Below are 16,639 nucleotides of genomic sequence, written 5' to 3' on the forward strand. Positions count from 1 at the left end.
TGCTGGGAGATAGGACTTCAGCATATCGTTTTGAGGGACACAATTCAACCCATACCTGTAGGTTTGGTTTTTTTTTTTTCTTTTTGGCTATGGTTGACTCTCAAGTTTAGCCTTGATGTTAGCCTTGAGCAGAAGTCAGAGAGACCGAGGAGCCAGCCTGCCTGCCCCATGTGTGGAGGATCCACAGGTCACTCAGTAGCAACTCATTGACTGGCAGGTGACTGGCACCTTTCTACTCAAAGCATAGTCTTTGTAGCAGCAGCAGCAGCAGCAGCCCTGGGGGCTTGTTAGAAATGCAGATTTTCGTGCCTCACCCGGTGCCTCCAGAATCAGCACCTGCAGCTTGTTAAGGTCTGCAGGTGATTGACAGGCACGTAAGTCAGAAGTGCTCTTCTGAATCACCTCCAGCAGGGATCCTTGGCATGGCCTCTGCCCTTGGGGACATTGGCACGCAGCCCGCTGACGTGGTAGCCAGGTTTTGTATCACATGACATTGCAGAGGCATGCCTTGGGGGCTGGAAAATGGCTCCTCCTTCTCAATGTCAACTCCCTCCCCTGCCGTTAATTCTATAAATTAACATTTTCCCTACACAGCAGAAGCAGCATTACTTGAGGACTTGTTCTTATGTGCCAGGGCCTTTGCTAATAACCACTTTGCAATCACAGTTTTGAGTCTTACATTGATCCTGGGAGACGGATGATAATGTCTCCAGTCCTATTATGACTCGTGTCCTGTGGACTGAATTCTGCTCCCCTGCCCTCAGTTCATAAATTGAAGCCCTAACTTTTATTGTGGCCATATTTGGAGTAAGGTAGTAATTAAGGTCAAATGAAGTCATAGAGGTGAAACCCTGATCGAAAAGGATTAGTATTTTTCTGGGAAGAGACACCTGAGAGGTCTCCCTCTCCCCTCTCCCCTCCCCCTCCCCACATAGCACTTACCATATATTTAGCTGGTTGTTTGTCTGTAGCCCCAACTCAGGGATACTTGTATTGATTTCTGTTCCTTCGGCACTTAGCCCAGCACGTGTGTGTCTCTCAAGCCCCGTGTACTTAGTACATCCCCCAACCTGGCCAAAAACTAGCAACGGGCCATGAGGGAATCTGCAGTGTTCTGATGCCCTAAGATTAGACTTGTTGAGGGTTGGTGAGTTATAGGACTTTGGATAATATTCTAATAGGTATTCATGGTAAGAAAAAGGGGGCCAAAGGCCTTAGAGAGAAGCCATTCTCTGCTGGATCAGAGCGTGCCCTGGTTGTCATGGTTACGTTAATCCTAAACCAGGAAGGGGGGGGGGGGGAACCACTTCCAGAAACAGCTTTCTGAAACCTCAGCAGATGCAGAATTTTTAAAACCTAGTCAAACATTATCTTTATAGATTTGTGTCTATGAGATTGTTTCTGAGAGGTTAGAACCTCAGCTTGTCTCAAGTATAGGGGAAATCGTTTGTTCAGATGCTTTGAGGAATTAGGGAGAGAGAGGAAAATACCACCCCCACCCCCCACCCCAGAAAGAATTGTCTTTATTCTTTTGGAGGAGAAGAAAAATACTCCCACATAAAACTTTATGTAATAGAAATAGCCTGAGGGCATAGATATATTTTAAAGGTGCAATAAACTAGAGCAGCTTTCACAGTTTTTAGTACCTTAAAACCAAATGCGAATGTTCATACTATTTGTTATTCAATATTTAGTGGCCAGACATTCTCCAAGAATGCGAACCTCTTCCGAAAATGTACTCTTATAGATTCTATGAAAAGCCCATTCAAAATGGAGAAAATGAACATGGATGCCGAGTTTGAAATCAGCCACATTGTTTGTGCGCTGGGCTAAAATTCAAATGCCTTTTGCAGCATCATTAAAAGTAGCCAATAAGAAAAATGTGATTATGTAGTTTCGCTAATTGCTGATTTGTTCTCCAGGATGAAACATATAATTACTATTTGGTGTCTTTTCTGTAAGGCTCACATGTCTAGAATACTTGAATCAAGACTGGCTAAGTATGGGGCTGGCCAGATTGACAGTTTCTTAGAGGTTGTGGGAGTCTTAGAGATCTGTTTCCTCCCCTCCAATACTAACACTTGGTGATCATTAACACAACTCATTTGTCATAAGATCCTTTCCATGTTAAACTTCCTAACATACGTAAGTTTTCAAACGATGTGTAAATTACTTGGTTTCCCTTCCTTGTGTAATGTAGCTTGTACAGCATTGAATAGGATTGTGTGTGTATGTTTTTTGTATTCTTTTAATGTTTATTTTTGAGAGAGACCGAGCATGAGAGGGGGAGGGGGAAAGAGAAAGGGAGACACAGAGTCCAAAGCAGGCTCCAGGTTCTGAGCCATCAGCACAGACCCCGATGCGGGGCTCAAACCCACCAACTGCGAGATCATGACCCGAGCCAAAGTTGGACGCTTAACCAACTGAGCCACCCAGGCACCCCGAATTGTGTGTGTGTGTCTTAAAGTAAGTCCCCCTTTGAGAAAATACCTTTATGGTTCAGTCTTTCTCAAGGTCTCTGCTTCATGCTTTGCTAGCTTTATCCATGCTGTTGCCTCCTCCTCCTCTTCACACTTCATCAGCTTATTTCTAGATTTGTGTTAGCAAAAGGGCTTGCGCTTTTATAGCTCTTTGAACCCCATCACTGGCTTCCAGCGCAAAGCCTAACCCAAATTCAAAATTTGTGGTACTCCAGCAACGTTCATTTCATGCCAAACACATAAAAGGTCTCTTTGCACTGAGAAATTGTAACAAACGTTGGGTGCACACACCTAGGTGTTCACTCTCTCTCCCCGTGTGATCAGGCCTTTGCAGCCACTCTTTCAAGGAGCTAGTCCTGCCCCTCAATATAACGTTCTAAGAAGAACTCATTTTCTTGTTCTTAAAAAAGTTGAAACTGATCCTACAGTGCATCACAGCTTTTTAAGGATGTGAACCCCATCCTCAGTTACTTTTTCTGTTTTTTCTCTTCTGCATTTTTAAAAAACATTTTTTTTGTTTTGTTTTAGAGAGAGCGTATGTGAGCAGGGAAGGGGTGGAGGGACAGAGAGAATCTTAAGCGGGCTTCATGCTCAGTGAGGAGCCCAGTGTGGGTTCCATCCCATGACCCCGGGATCATGAACTGAGCCAAAATCAAGAGTCAGATCCTCAACGGACTGAGCCACCGAGGCATCCCTACATTTTTTTTATTGTGATAAAACATATATAATGTAACATTTACCATTTTAGCCATTAAGTATACAAATTCAGCGGCATTAAGTATATTCACAGTGCGATGCAACCAACACGACCATCCATTTTACATACTGTGATGTGATTCTGAACAAAATTACTCTTAGAGTGAAGTTCAAAAACGTGCGTTGGAAACAAGCATTGGGGAACAATGGGGCAGACTGTAGGAGTAAATTCATCACAGGAAGTAAAGGAGGGATGATCTTTCTTAGAGAATGAAAGTGAAATCTTTTCCTCCTTTTATTTGCTTTTTTATTTTAGAGAGTGTGTGAGCAGAGAGGAGGGCCAGAGGGAAAGAGAGAGAGAATCTTAAGCAGGCTCCATGCTCAGTGCGGACCCGGATTTGGGCTCGATCCCACAACCCTGGGACTATGACCTCAGCCAAAATCAAGAGTCGGATGCTCAACCAACCGACTGAGCCACCCAGGCACCCCTCTTTTCCTTCTTTATTAGATGTTACTGTTCTTCCCATTTCCTGCCATCAGTTCACGTGAAACGATTCTGCCAGAGACCCTTACACCAGGCACTCAAAGAGCCTAGTGAGTTTGGGATTATCCATGGAGAATATTGTATACCTTCAGATAGCTCTGGCTATCTTCTGGATTTCCGTGATGAGGAATATGGGAATATATAAAGTGGCATCTGTTTAAAAAAAATGCTAAACCTCTGGACACTGAAGCATCTTTGACGCCTCCTCGGGTCATGCCTGGCCAGGCTAATGGACATGCCCATCACTGTATTAGTCAGGCTCTCTTACTGACCATTGGTCTCCTGAGTTGCTAATTGGTTCCTAACATGTTCTGCTCTTCTCAGAGGGAAGGTGGAAGTATACAAGCAGTAACTGTAGAGGACTGTGTTTTTGAAACATTTTTCTTCCAGCGTTTGATCCGTGTGATGGAATTGGATCCATTTTACTAGCGGGTCATTAGGCATCCACCAGGCAGTGAAGAGAAACCAAGGCATTTAGGGTAGAAATTGGGGTCTTACATATCATATTCCCTTTTCCTGCAGGTTCAGTATATAGAAAATGCATGTGTAGTATTGACTTCAGCTGGCATTTGAGTGAGTGCCAGGTGCTTTGCTGGCCAATAAGAATATAAAGGTGAACTATAAAGTAGCCCAGAATTTAACTGGAGAGACAGGCTTGTATATACAGAACCATATATAATACTGTGGAATGAGTAAGTTTTATTCATCTGTTCATCCACTTCAAAATTGGTCAGTCTTTAGGCTCTGTGGATACAGAGTAATAAAATGCGCTCTTACCTTCAGTGTGGGTGTCGTATGGATGAGAATTTGCGCAAAGTGCTTGGGGAACCTAAGAAAGAAAGCCATAATTTCTGCCTTATTTGTGGAGGAAGGGAAAAAGAACAGGGACTGGGGTTCCACTTCCACAAAAAGAACACAGAATCATGAGCTGAAAACTTCTGTCCATACAAAACCCACACATAAATATTTATGGCAGCTTTCTCCTCCTCCTCCTCCTCAATATAATTTATTGTCAAGTTAGCTACCATACAGTGTGTATAGTGTGCTCGTGGTTTTGGGGGTAGATTCCCGAGATTCACCGCTTACATACAACACCCAACGCTCATCCCAACAAGTGCCCTCCTCAATGCCTATTTTAGCAGCTTTCTTCTTAATTGCCTAAACTGGGGTGGTAACCAAGATGTCGTTCAGTGGGTGAATGGATAAATAACCTGTGGTGCATTCACACAAGGGAATATTATTCAGCAATAAAAGAAATGAACTAGGAAGCCACGAAAAGACATCTAGGGACCTACGTGCGCGCTGCTGAGCAACAGAAGCCAATAGGAGAAGGTTACGTACCGTACGATTCCAAACGTATGACATTCTGGAAGAAGTGAGACTGGAGACAGTAGAAAGACCAGTGGTAGCCAGGAGTTCGGAGAAGCGGGGGAGGGTTGACTAGATGGCACATGGTGGATTCTTAGGATGGTGAAACTATCCTCCTTGATCCTGTAATGGTGTCTCCGTGATATTACATGTTAGGATACACAATATTACATGTTTGTCAGGAAGTATAGAACTGTACAATGCAGAGTGAACCCTAATGTCAACTGTGGACTCTGGGCGATGATAATGTATCCGTGTTGGCTCAATATTTGTAACCACTGTACCACATGGATGCAAGATTAAGAATAAGGGATTCTATGTGTGTGGTGAGAAGAGCTATGTTGGAATTCTCTGTACTTTGTCTTCAGTTTTCTGTAAATCTAAAACTTCCCTAAAAAATAAAGTCTACTTCTAAAAAGGGGGTGGTGCCTGGGACCGTGCTGGGGAGAAAATGGCAGAGAATTATCATCTAAAGCCTGGAAAAGGCTCAGAGGTATGCAGCCGGGGGTCTGGTGATCAGGCGGTCAGGGTTCTGGAAGGTGGATGGCGGCAAGCTGAGAAGGGCTGAAGATTCAGGAATGGAGAGGCTTCTGGTGGTGGGAGCCGTGGTTTGTTTTCATATCTGCCTGTCTCAGAGGGGGTGACTCCTGTTGTTTCTGTTTCCAGCAAAGAGCCCCTGGGAAAGTGTTGCTGGATGCAGTTTGCAACCACCTCAACCTCGTGGAAGGGGACTATTTTGGCCTCGAGTTTCCCGACCACAAAAAGATCACGGTAAGTGATGGGAAATTAATGTTGATATTTTACCATCTGCTCAGCTTGGGAAAGGAGAGGAGTCAGTCTGGTTCTTTGGCCATGCATACATGTCCTAGAAGAAAAACAGCCAGAAAGCCCTTGTTAAACTGTTTTGAAAGTACTATGTGCATAGGATTAGCAAGTTCAAAGAGCTTGATGAACAGCAGCTCCCTCTGACCCTTTTCCCTTGCCTGTCCCTCCAGAAACCACCATTACCAGTTGCTTCTGTACCCTTCTAGTAAAAGTCTGCGTATGTGTCTGTACACACACATTTTTTTTAAGTTTATTATTTTTTTTTTTTTTGAGAGAGAGAGAGAAAGAGTGGGAGAGAGCAGAGAAGGTGCAGAGGGAGAATTCCAAGCTCTGAACTCTCAGTGCAGAGCCCAATACTGGGCTGGATCCCATGAACCTCAAGATCATGACCTGAGCTAAAATCAGGAGTCTGATGCTTAACTGACTGAGCCACCCAGGCGCCCCACACGCATACTTTTGAAACACACTAATGTGTGGAAACAACATATAATGTCCCGTACCTTACACTCTACTTAAGTTAGTGTATCATGAAGATCTCTTCTTTCCCCTGCATAGAATCCCCTGCCGCCTTCTCCATTGCACGCTATTCCGCTGAATAGACATGACCGTGATTGACATCTGTTGTAGACGATGGGGTACTTAGTTTGTTTCTAGTCTCTTGCTTTTACAACAAAGGAAGCTACGGCAAGTACACTGAAGCTTACATTCAAGTTTCAGTACGTGAGATCCAAGGGCATGGGGTTGCCCGATCCATAGGTTTGATCATTGTAAAATTTGAAAAATATGTCATGCTCTTTACAAAGGTTTCACCTGTTTGAACCCAAAAGTTAGAACATAGCTTATTGTTCCTTTTGTGTTTTGGCTAATGGCACTTTCTTAAGGCTGTATCTGATTCTTGTATTAGGCACCCTATATAACTATAAGTTCATTGACTGTATTTCTATTTATTCTTCCATTCTGTATACAGAGTAGCTAGGACTTGCTAGCCACTGCTCCAGGGATCCGGTAACTAAGGTGCAGGAAATGTATGATCCGGGCGGGGTGTCAAGCTTAGTCAGTGACCAGCACAGGGCATGTAACAGGTGTTTTCCATTGGAGCCAGGGAGCATTGGGCAGTGGGGGTAACAAATAACATTGGTGTTCAGGAAATCCTTCCCAGATACTACAAAGCTGAGTCCCATGAGGTCAGTGGGAGTTGACCTAATAGAAAGAATGTTCCATGGAAGCCTAGGTGTCTCAGTTGGTTAAGCATCCAACTTTGGCTCAGGTCATGATCTCACGGTTCGTGGGTTCGAGCCCCGTGTCGGGCTCTGTGTTGACAGCTCAGAGCCCAGAGCTTGCTTCGGATTCTGTGTCTCCCCCTCTCTTTCTGCCCCTTCCCCACTCGTGCTCTCTGTCTCCCTCTCAAGAATAAATAAACATTAAAAATAATAGAATGTTCCAGTGAGAGGGGGGACCCATGTATAAAGAGCAGAAAACAACCTGCAGGAACGTGCAAGGAAGGCTGGGGGTGACAGGTAAGGAGGAGAGGCTCAGGTGAAGGAGGTGAGAAAGAGGAAACTGAAAAGTAGGCAGGGAGCCACATCTCGAAGGACTTTTATACCATTGCCGTCCAGTAAAAATAAAATATGAGCCACGTATGTAATTTCACATTTTCTAGCAGTTTTGTTTAAAAAAAAATGAAATTAAAAGTATGTGTAACTTAATGTAATACATCCAAAACCATTACCATTTCAACATGTGATCAGGAACAAAAACTATGAATAAACTATTTCACATTTTTTCATGCGGAGCCTTTGAGTCTGGTGTGCATCCAACACAGACCCTCTTGATTCATGCCATCCGCATTGCAGGTGCTCAGGAGACACATGTAGCTAGTGGCTATTGTGTGGGACAGCACAGTTCTGTACCAAGCTTGTGTGTTCAGGAAGCTGTCAGTGTGTTTTAAAGGGAACATGGTATGATCTGATTTATGGTTTAGAAAGACGACTGGGCTGGACTGCAATAGGAAAAGACTAGAATCAGGAAGGCCGTTAGGGGTTTGCTGTGTTTCTGGCTGGAGGCGTAGTGGCAAGGGATTACGGGAGAACCGAGGTGGTGGGCTGGAGCGAGATGGGTGGATTCAAGAGGTTTTGGAGGAGGAGGTAGTTGGGGATGTGACTGAATGGATGGGCTTGTGAGACAAAGCAGGCTCAGAGCAGCTGGGTTTTCCAGCTTTGCCATCTGGGGGACAGTGGTACCAATCGCTGGGGATGAAAGCCTCACCATGTCTGCGAAAAGATAAAGACAATGAGTTCCATCCCAGACATGAGGACTTGGGGGTGTCAGTGAACATCCCAGTGGAGATGTCCAGTGGGCAGGGCCTGTGGGTGTATTTTCCAGAGCACAGGAAAGAGATGTGAGCTGAAATGGAGATTTAAGACTCATAGGACTATTTTTTGTAATTAAATGTTTGTTTATTTTGAGAGACTGTGTGTGTGTGCACGCAAGCAGGGGAGAGGCAGAGAGAGAGGGAGAGAGAGAATCCCAACCATGCTCCTCAGTGTCAGCAGGGAGCCCGACGCAGGGCTCAATCTCATAAACTGTGAGATCATGACCTGAGCCGAAATAAAGAGTTGGACGCTTAACTGACTGAACCACTCGGGCTCCCCCGCAAGATTATTTTAAACATTAATTGAAGTTCTGAAACTGGATGAGAGCGTAGAGAGTAGAAAGGAAGCCAGCGTGGAACACCAGCATTTAAGGGATGGACAGAGAGGGAAGAACTGTCAGAGGAGGTGCAGATGGGGAGGAGGAAAACCAGGAGAGGGACTCGTCACAGCAAAGAAGAGAATGCTGCAAGGAAGACATACACAGGAGGCGAGTGGGTAGGTGGTGAATGAACCAATCTGTCACATACCTAAAAGTGGGTGTGAATAGTGTTTTCTCAGCTTATTCCTGTCTCCAAATACTCTTCGCCATTTCCTCGTACTTAAATTAAACTTTGAGCCTCCCTGACTCCCAGTCCTTTCTCAGGTGGCGCATGACCACAGATGGGCCAAATCTAATTCTGCATTCTATTTATCCAACAAATTTCTTGTGCCTACACTGCCTCAGTCCTCATACTTCATATCATGGAAGACACGTGATACAAAGTGACAGCAAGAGGTGGTTATGGTTTCCATTCATTAGAAGTGCACAGCTTGAAAGAGAAAAAAAAGTGCACAGCTTGGTAAGAGAGACAAGGAAACAAATAATTACAATACCGTGTTGTAAGTTCTATGGAACATTGTTTCATCGACTTTTTTTGTGTTAAAATAATGATTCTCAGAACACTGGAGGATATGCTATCTCATTATTTCTAACACCTTTGCCTGAATTACCACAAGGTCCTAATGGCTTCCCTGACTCCGTTCTTGCCCTGTTTGAGCCAGCTGGAGATGCCTTTCTAAACGATAAATAGTAGTGGTGAGGGCACTAAGATTCTCATAACTGTTCCGTATCTGGGTCAGCCAACTAGCTAATGGTGGAGCTGAGATTCTAACTATGTTCTTCTGACCCCAAGTTCAGTGCCTTTCTAGAACTTACAAACCTGTTCATCTTCCTGTGCACCAGCACCTGTGCTGGTGACTTTTAAGTTTTATCGTGCTTGATTTTTATGATCTCACTGCTTTCTTGTAATATGTTCAGCTGCAAAATACAGAAAACCTAGTAATGATGACCAAAAAAACAGGTGTTTATTTGTCGCATGTAACACACAAAAAAAGCCACCACGTGAGTGCTTACCATGTGCCAGACTGTTCTGGTCCCTGTGGACACAACAGCTAACATGGCCCATATTCTAAAGCAAGGATCAGTACACTTTACAAAGGGCCAGATAATAAATACTATATTAAGGCTTTGCAGGCTGTAGGGTCTCTGTTGCAGCTACTCAAGTCTGCCCTTATAGTGCGGAAGCAGCCGTGGGCGATATGTAAATGAATAGATGGGCTTTGTTCCAATAAAACTTTATTTAGGATACAGGAAGCCACAGTTTGCTAACACGTGCCCTGGAGAGTAATACCTCGTTGCAAGGCATCATATTAGTTTTACCTACAGTATTTCATTCATTCCAGGAAGAGCCCATCATATACCCTTTTTCTGATGAGGAAGCTGAAGCTTAAAGGGGTTAAGTCCTCATCCAGAGGTTCACAGCTAGGAAATGCCATAACTTTGATTCAAGTTCAGTTCTGTCTGAACACAAGCCCATGCTGTCCATCATCCTTCCGTTCTGACAATATTTCCATATTTTGTTCTCTGTCAATTACAAAATCCCAACCTGACAGTTAATTTTATAAAATTTAAGAAAGAAGTTGTTGCGACAATTAATCTGTTATTCTCACGGTTCGTGAGTCTGAGCCTCATATCGGGCTCTGTGCTGATGTCAGCGTGCAGCCCGCTTCAGATCCTCTGTCCTCGTCACTCTGCCCCTCCCTCCCCCAAAATAAATGAACATTAAAAAAATAAAAATAGAACATCAGTTAAACTTTATCCCCCAAACACAATGAAATAAAAGCACAGAGGAGCAGAAATAATGACCAAAAAGTGTCCAGAGGCTGACTGACAATCTATTTTGGAAGAGCCAAGGACAGGTCTTGACTTTGTTGAACTGAGGGGTCTGGCTGGGTTTTCATCTCTGCTCTTAGTAAAGGTGCTTGGAAATTTAAGATAGGTATCCGGTAGTTTCTGTTGCCTTCTGAGATTCTGTCGATTTCTAGTGGGGTGGTGTTTTGTAGCAGCCCGGGAAAGGAGCTCTACAGGTCCAACTGTCAGCCCTCAAGTCCCTGGAGCAGGGTGACAGGAGCAGGGGGCTGGCCTCGCTGACCCTCGCTCTGCTCGTGGGTAGAAATGAGGGAAGAGTGCCCAACCTGTGGAGTTTTTGAGAGGCTCATATGTGATAATGTGGATCAGCACATGTAATCCCTGTGTCTGGGACCTACTCGAGTGTTCAGAAAGTGTTAGTTACGGAAACTGATCATTCCCATTTTTTAAATTGCCAAGAGCAGCTAACGTAAGTGTTAGCGTGTTAACCACCTTTGAGTGGACAGTACGATACTGTTAACTGTATCCACATTGTGCCACATCTTAACCTGAAATTCCGTGCCCGTGATACAGCTCTCTTGTCCTCCCCCCGGCCCCTGGCAGTCACCAACCTACTTTCTGTCTCTGTGAGTTTGACTACTCTGGATCCCTCTAAGTGGACTCCCACAGTGTGTGTCTTTTTGCGACTGGTTTGTTTCACGGAGCATGATGTGAGGTTCCCCCACGGTGTAGCATATGACAGGGTATCCGTGCTTTTTGAGGCTCGGTGATATTCTGTCGTATGGCTGTCCCACGTTGTGTGTGCCCGTTCATCTGTTGGTGGACTGTTGAGGTTGCTTCCACCCCTCGGTGGCTGTGAAAAACGCTGCGGTGCACACAGACATATTATCGTTTTTTAAATGCTAGTGTTGTGATTATTACTTTTACCGGGCTTCCTCTGGGAGGCCGTTTACTTGTCTGCCAAACCAAGGGGAAGCCTGGTGGGTCTCACAATGTCTGAATGTGGGCCGTCACAGCTGGCTTTGCCCGTGGGCCTGTGCCTGTTATGTGGGAGACTAGGATCCCCAGAGTCCCTGGCACACGGAATTGTGGACCTTTGTGCCTAGACGGTAGGCTCACGTCTGAGCCCAGCCTTCCGCCCCTTGTCTCGTTTCCATCACATGAAACACCCACGTTGGGGCAGGCCGTTCTGTAAGGGTTTGAAAAAAAGCCTCGGGGAGAAGGAGTACTTTCCGTGGTCTAAGATGTGTTTCTCAGGATGGGAAATAAACTAGTGATAATTAGTAATCAATTGCGCTCTACCCTTAATTAGACTTGTCCCGTGGCTTGCCAGTTAATAGAGTTGGTTGCTGTGTTTACATGCAAGTTTGGCCTGCCCTTGGCTTTGAGTCCAGGAAGCCGTGCCCGGGAGATTGCCCCACAGGAGCAGAGAAATCTTTTCATCAGCTTTTTTTATGGATTGGTCTTTTCCGTGGCAGAAATGCTATTGATCCTAGGAGTCAAGACTCTGTCCTTAATATGCCAGCTAATTGGTAGCTAGACGGTAAGGGCTGGTAAAAGGCCAGAAAAACAGTAGCTTGCCATTGGCGTGAACTCAGAGACCTTGGCCTGGCTGCCCTTGGACTCTGCTGCACACCTGAATGCATCTCATTTGTTCTTCTTATGAGAGGTTGGCAAAAAGCCAGACAGTAAACGGATTAAGTTTTGCGGGCCATACCGTCTCCATGGTAACCACCCAGCCCTGCCATCACAGCACAAAAACGGCCATGGGCAATATCTAAATAGATGTGCATGGTTGTGTCCCAATAAAACTTTATTTAGGGGCATGGATGTTTGAATTTCAGAGTCTTCACATCATGAAATACACTCCTTTGTTTTTTGGTTTTTGTTTTGTTTTTTTTCTTTCCAATCACGAGAAGTGTAAAGGCCGGTCTTGGCTGTACCAAAACACATGATAGTCAGGATTTGGCCCATGAGCCGTAGTTGGCCAATCTCTGCTTTAAAATATTTCTCTGAGGTGGGTGTTTTATCATCTCCATGTTACAGTGAGAAGATTCAGAGAGGTAACTTGCCCCATACTTGACAATGATCTTTATAACCAGGATTTTCACACAAGCCTGTCTCAGCAAGCCGCTGTCTGCTACACTTGGCTGCCTTTCCTCACACTGGTCCCTCCCAGAGAGCTGTGTGAGCCTCAGTGGTAGAGATAGGTGTGTGATAAGATTTATCTCATCAGCCTGTTGAGGATCCCAGATAGGGCGTGCATCGTGGCTTGTAAATCTCTGTTTGAACATTTGTTTTGTCATATAGCAGCTGGGCAGATACTGAACCTCTTTGATTTTGTACTTTATCTGGAAAATGGGATTAATAAGTGATGATTTTACAAGATTGTCATGAGGATTAATTCTGATACTTTACAGTCACAAGCCCAGCAGGATTCCTGCGCATGGGAGGTACTCGGATATCTGTTGTGTCTTGTGCTTGCCTTCTAGCTCAGAAACCAGAGAAGTTGGCCCACCAGTGTTTTGTTAAAGCCACAGTGCTTACTGATCTGATAAAATGGTTCCAGTGTCTAATACGTGCTGGTAAAGCTCAGGAAGAAGATGGGCATCTTATTGTTTAGTTTATATTTTATATTTATATTTTATATGGTCACTTTTCGGTGAGGACACTCTTTCTGGCTTGTAGACGTTTACCTTCTCACGGTGTCCTCGCATGACAGAGACCGAGATCTTCCTCCTCTTATAAGGCCACAGTTCTATCCTTTTATGACTTTATTCAACTTTAATTAACTTCTGAACACCTTTTCTCCAGAGACAGTCACATTGCGAGGTTAGGGCTTCAACATAGGAATTTTGGAGGGACGCATTTCACTCTGTAGTTGCAGACTTGCTTTCTAGGGGCTTGAAGCCACAGAAACCATGGCTACATCCCTTGTTGGTGGTTTCCCAGCCCCACTGGCGTTGGCCAGATTTCCTTCCCATATGCTTAGTAGCAGCCTCCTGTCCTGACCTTGCTTCTTCCCCTGGGGGTCTGAGGGCACCTACATCCCAGAGGGGGTCTTTGTGGACACATGCCAGGTGTAAAGGATGAAGACTTGCTGAGCCACAGACAGATGGAAGTTTGGGAACCCAGCAGAAATAAGGCCGTGGGGTGCCTCTGTCGTCACACATCACCAGCAGCACCATGGTGTGAGGCCACGATGGCTGGGTCGATGGGGCAGTTCTCAGAGGAGGCAAAGCTTTCCTTGAGCAGAGAGTCTGGGAGAAGGATGGATCACTAGAAAAATAGAGCAATGGGTAACCTTCCATTTCTTAAGCTGGAGAGATACGTGGGGTTTTTTGTTCTCATTTGTTTTTTAATTAATTGACTTTTTTTTAATTTATTTTTTATTTTTGGGACAGAGAGAGACAGAGCATGAACGGGGGAGGGGCGGAGAGAGAGGAGACACAGAATCAGAAACAGGCTCCAGGCTCCGAGCCATCAGCCCAGAGCCTGACGCGGGGCTCGAACTCCCAGACCGCAAGATCGTGACCTGGCTGAAGTCGGACGCTTAACCGACTGCGCCACCCAGGCGCCCCATTGACTTTTTAAAAAAAATGTTAACTTTACAGAAAAACTGGACAGAAAGTAAAGAGAGGTACCGTATACTGACCCCCCCCAAATGCACAGTGTCCCTTATTTTTAACATCTTGCAGTCGTGTGATATGTATATTATAATTGTTGAGCAAGTATTAACATATTACAGTCCAAAGTTTACATTAGTGTCCGTTCTTTGTGTTGCATATGCTATCGGTTTTGACAAATGTCTTTGACATGTGTCCACCGTCAAAGTATCATAAAGAATAGTTTCTAAATGTCCTCTGCTCTACCTACCGATCCCTCCCTCCTCTCTGAGGCCCTCACAACCACTGATCTTATCCTTCAGTATTTTTTTATTTTCTGTATTCTTGATGCTTTGGCATCTGGGCCTTGCTGACTGGGAAGAGAGTGCCCTTCCCAGGACTAATGAGAAGTATTAAAATCTCAGACCCTGTGGATTTTTCTATTTCTCTTTGCTATTACATCACTTTTTGCTTCATGTATTTTGAAGCTCTGTTTTTAAGCGTATAAATACTTAAGATTTTCCTACCCTCTGAATTAATCGACACCTTTGTTATGAAAAAAATTCCTTCTTTATCCCTGGTGATATTCTTTGTTCTGGTATTTACCTTGATACTAATATAGCTGCTGTAATTTTTTAAAATTACTATTGCATAATATACGTTTTTCATTCTTTTCCTTTTAACTTGTTTGCATCTTTATATTGTAGTGTGTTTCTTAAAGGTAGCATACATTTGGGTCCAGTCTAACAATCCTGCTTTTTAATTGGGGGTGTTTAGAACATTTACATTTAATGTGATTGCTGATATGATTTAAATGGGGCATCTTGCTATCTTCTCTTCATCTTACCCATTCTTTGTTCCTTTTTTCGGCCTGTCTTTTGATTAATTAAATGTTTCAGTGATTCCATTTTACCTTCTTTGTTGGCTTATAATCTATAACTCTTTCATTTGTAACTTTCATAGTTGCTTTTGGGTTCATAATACACACTTTTAACTTATCAGGGCCTGCCTTTAAGAGAGATTATGCCACTTCACCTACAGTATAAGAACTTACAGTAGTATACTTCCATTTTCCGTTTTCTGATTTTTTTGCTATTTTTGTCATATTTTCTTTTACAAAAGTTATGAATCCCACACTACATTGTTATTTTTACCAGTCAGTTGTCTATAAGTAATATTAAAAATGTCTCAAATATTGTATATATTAACCACACGATTGACATTTTGGTGTCCCTCGTTCCTTTGTGTAGACACAGATTTCCATCTGATATTATTTTCTTTCTGCCTGAAGGACTTCCTTTAACATTTCTTCTTGTACAGCCCTGCTGGCAATGACTTCTCTCAGCTTTCATATGGCTGAGTCCTTATTTTGCCTTCCGTTTTGAAAGACATTTTTGCTGGGTATAAAATTCTAATAAATTTGTTCTTCAAGGGCATTAAAATCTTGCCCCATTGCATTCCCACTTGCATTGTTTCTGACAAGAAGTCTGCTGTCATCTTTACCTTTGTTCCTTTGTGCATAATCTTCTTTGGCTGTTTATTTATATTATTTATTTAGAGAGAGAGATTGCAAGCAGAGAAGAGAAGCAGAGGGAAAGAGAGAGAGAATCCTAAGCTTGGGGCTTGATCCCATGACCTTGGGATCATGACCTGAACTGAAATCAATCGATTGAGCCACCCAGGTGCCCCATATCTGGCTGATTTTAAGATTGCCTCTTTATTGCTGTTTTGGGGCAGTTTGGTGATGATGTGCTTCCATGCACTTTTCTTCACATTTCTTAGGCTGGAGATTTTCTGAGCCTTTTGAATCTGTTGGGTTTATAGTTTTCACCAAATTTGGAAAATTTTCAGCTGTTCTTTCTTTTCATTTTTTGTCCTGTTTTTTGCCCCCTCCACTGCTACCTCCTGTCCTTTGTGACTCCAGTGCCATGCATGTTAGGATGCCTAAAGTTGTTCTACAGTTCTGTGATGCGCTATTAATGTCTTGGTTACCTTTCTATTTCATTTTGAATTGTTTCTATTGCTGCATCCTCAAGTTCATTAGTATTTTTTCTGCAAGGTCTAATCTGATTTTCATCTTGTCGTGTGTGTGTGTTAATCTCCCAATGTGGTTTTTATCTCTAGAGGTTTCATCTGGGTCTTTTTATGTTTTCTGTATCTCAACTTTGAACATAAGGAATACAGTTATAATAACTGTCTTTATGTCCTCCTTCTGCTAATTATAATGCCTGCATTCCAGGTCAGAGTGTTTTGTCTGATTATGGGCCTGTTTTCCTGCTTCCTTGTGTGTCTGGCGATTTTTCTTTATTGGATGTCAGATATTGTAAATTTTACCTTGTTGAGTACTGGATAGTTTTATATTCCTATAAATTTTTATTGAGTGTTCTGGGATGCAATTAACTTATTTGGAAACCATTTAATCCTCTCATATCTGGCTTTTAAGCACATTAAATGGGTCTCATGTAGTGTATAGTCCGGGGTTAATTATTCCTCAGTGCTAAGGGATGACTCTTCAGTACTCTGCCCAGTGCCCAGAATCCTCGGGTTGTCTGATCTTGCTG

At 43.6% G+C, this 16,639-nt stretch overlaps 1 protein-coding gene across 3 annotated transcripts in view; it reads left to right on the top strand.

Annotated features, from left to right (window-relative positions):
• FARP1 (FERM, ARH/RhoGEF and pleckstrin domain protein 1) overlaps nucleotides 1-16,639 on the top strand; it is a 299,936-nt gene that overhangs the window by 194,383 nt on the left and 88,914 nt on the right. For all 3 annotated transcript variants that reach the window (XM_043581978.1, XM_043581968.1, XM_043581988.1), the window contains exon 3: nucleotides 5,755-5,859. In XM_043581978.1, coding sequence (XP_043437913.1) covers nucleotides 5,755-5,859 — 105 coding nt within the window. The remainder of the gene's footprint in view (nucleotides 1-5,754; nucleotides 5,860-16,639) is intronic.

The sequence above is a fragment of the Prionailurus bengalensis genome, chromosome A1, assembly GCF_016509475.1.
Source record: "Prionailurus bengalensis isolate Pbe53 chromosome A1, Fcat_Pben_1.1_paternal_pri, whole genome shotgun sequence".
NCBI classification, from domain to species: domain Eukaryota; kingdom Metazoa; phylum Chordata; class Mammalia; order Carnivora; family Felidae; genus Prionailurus; species Prionailurus bengalensis.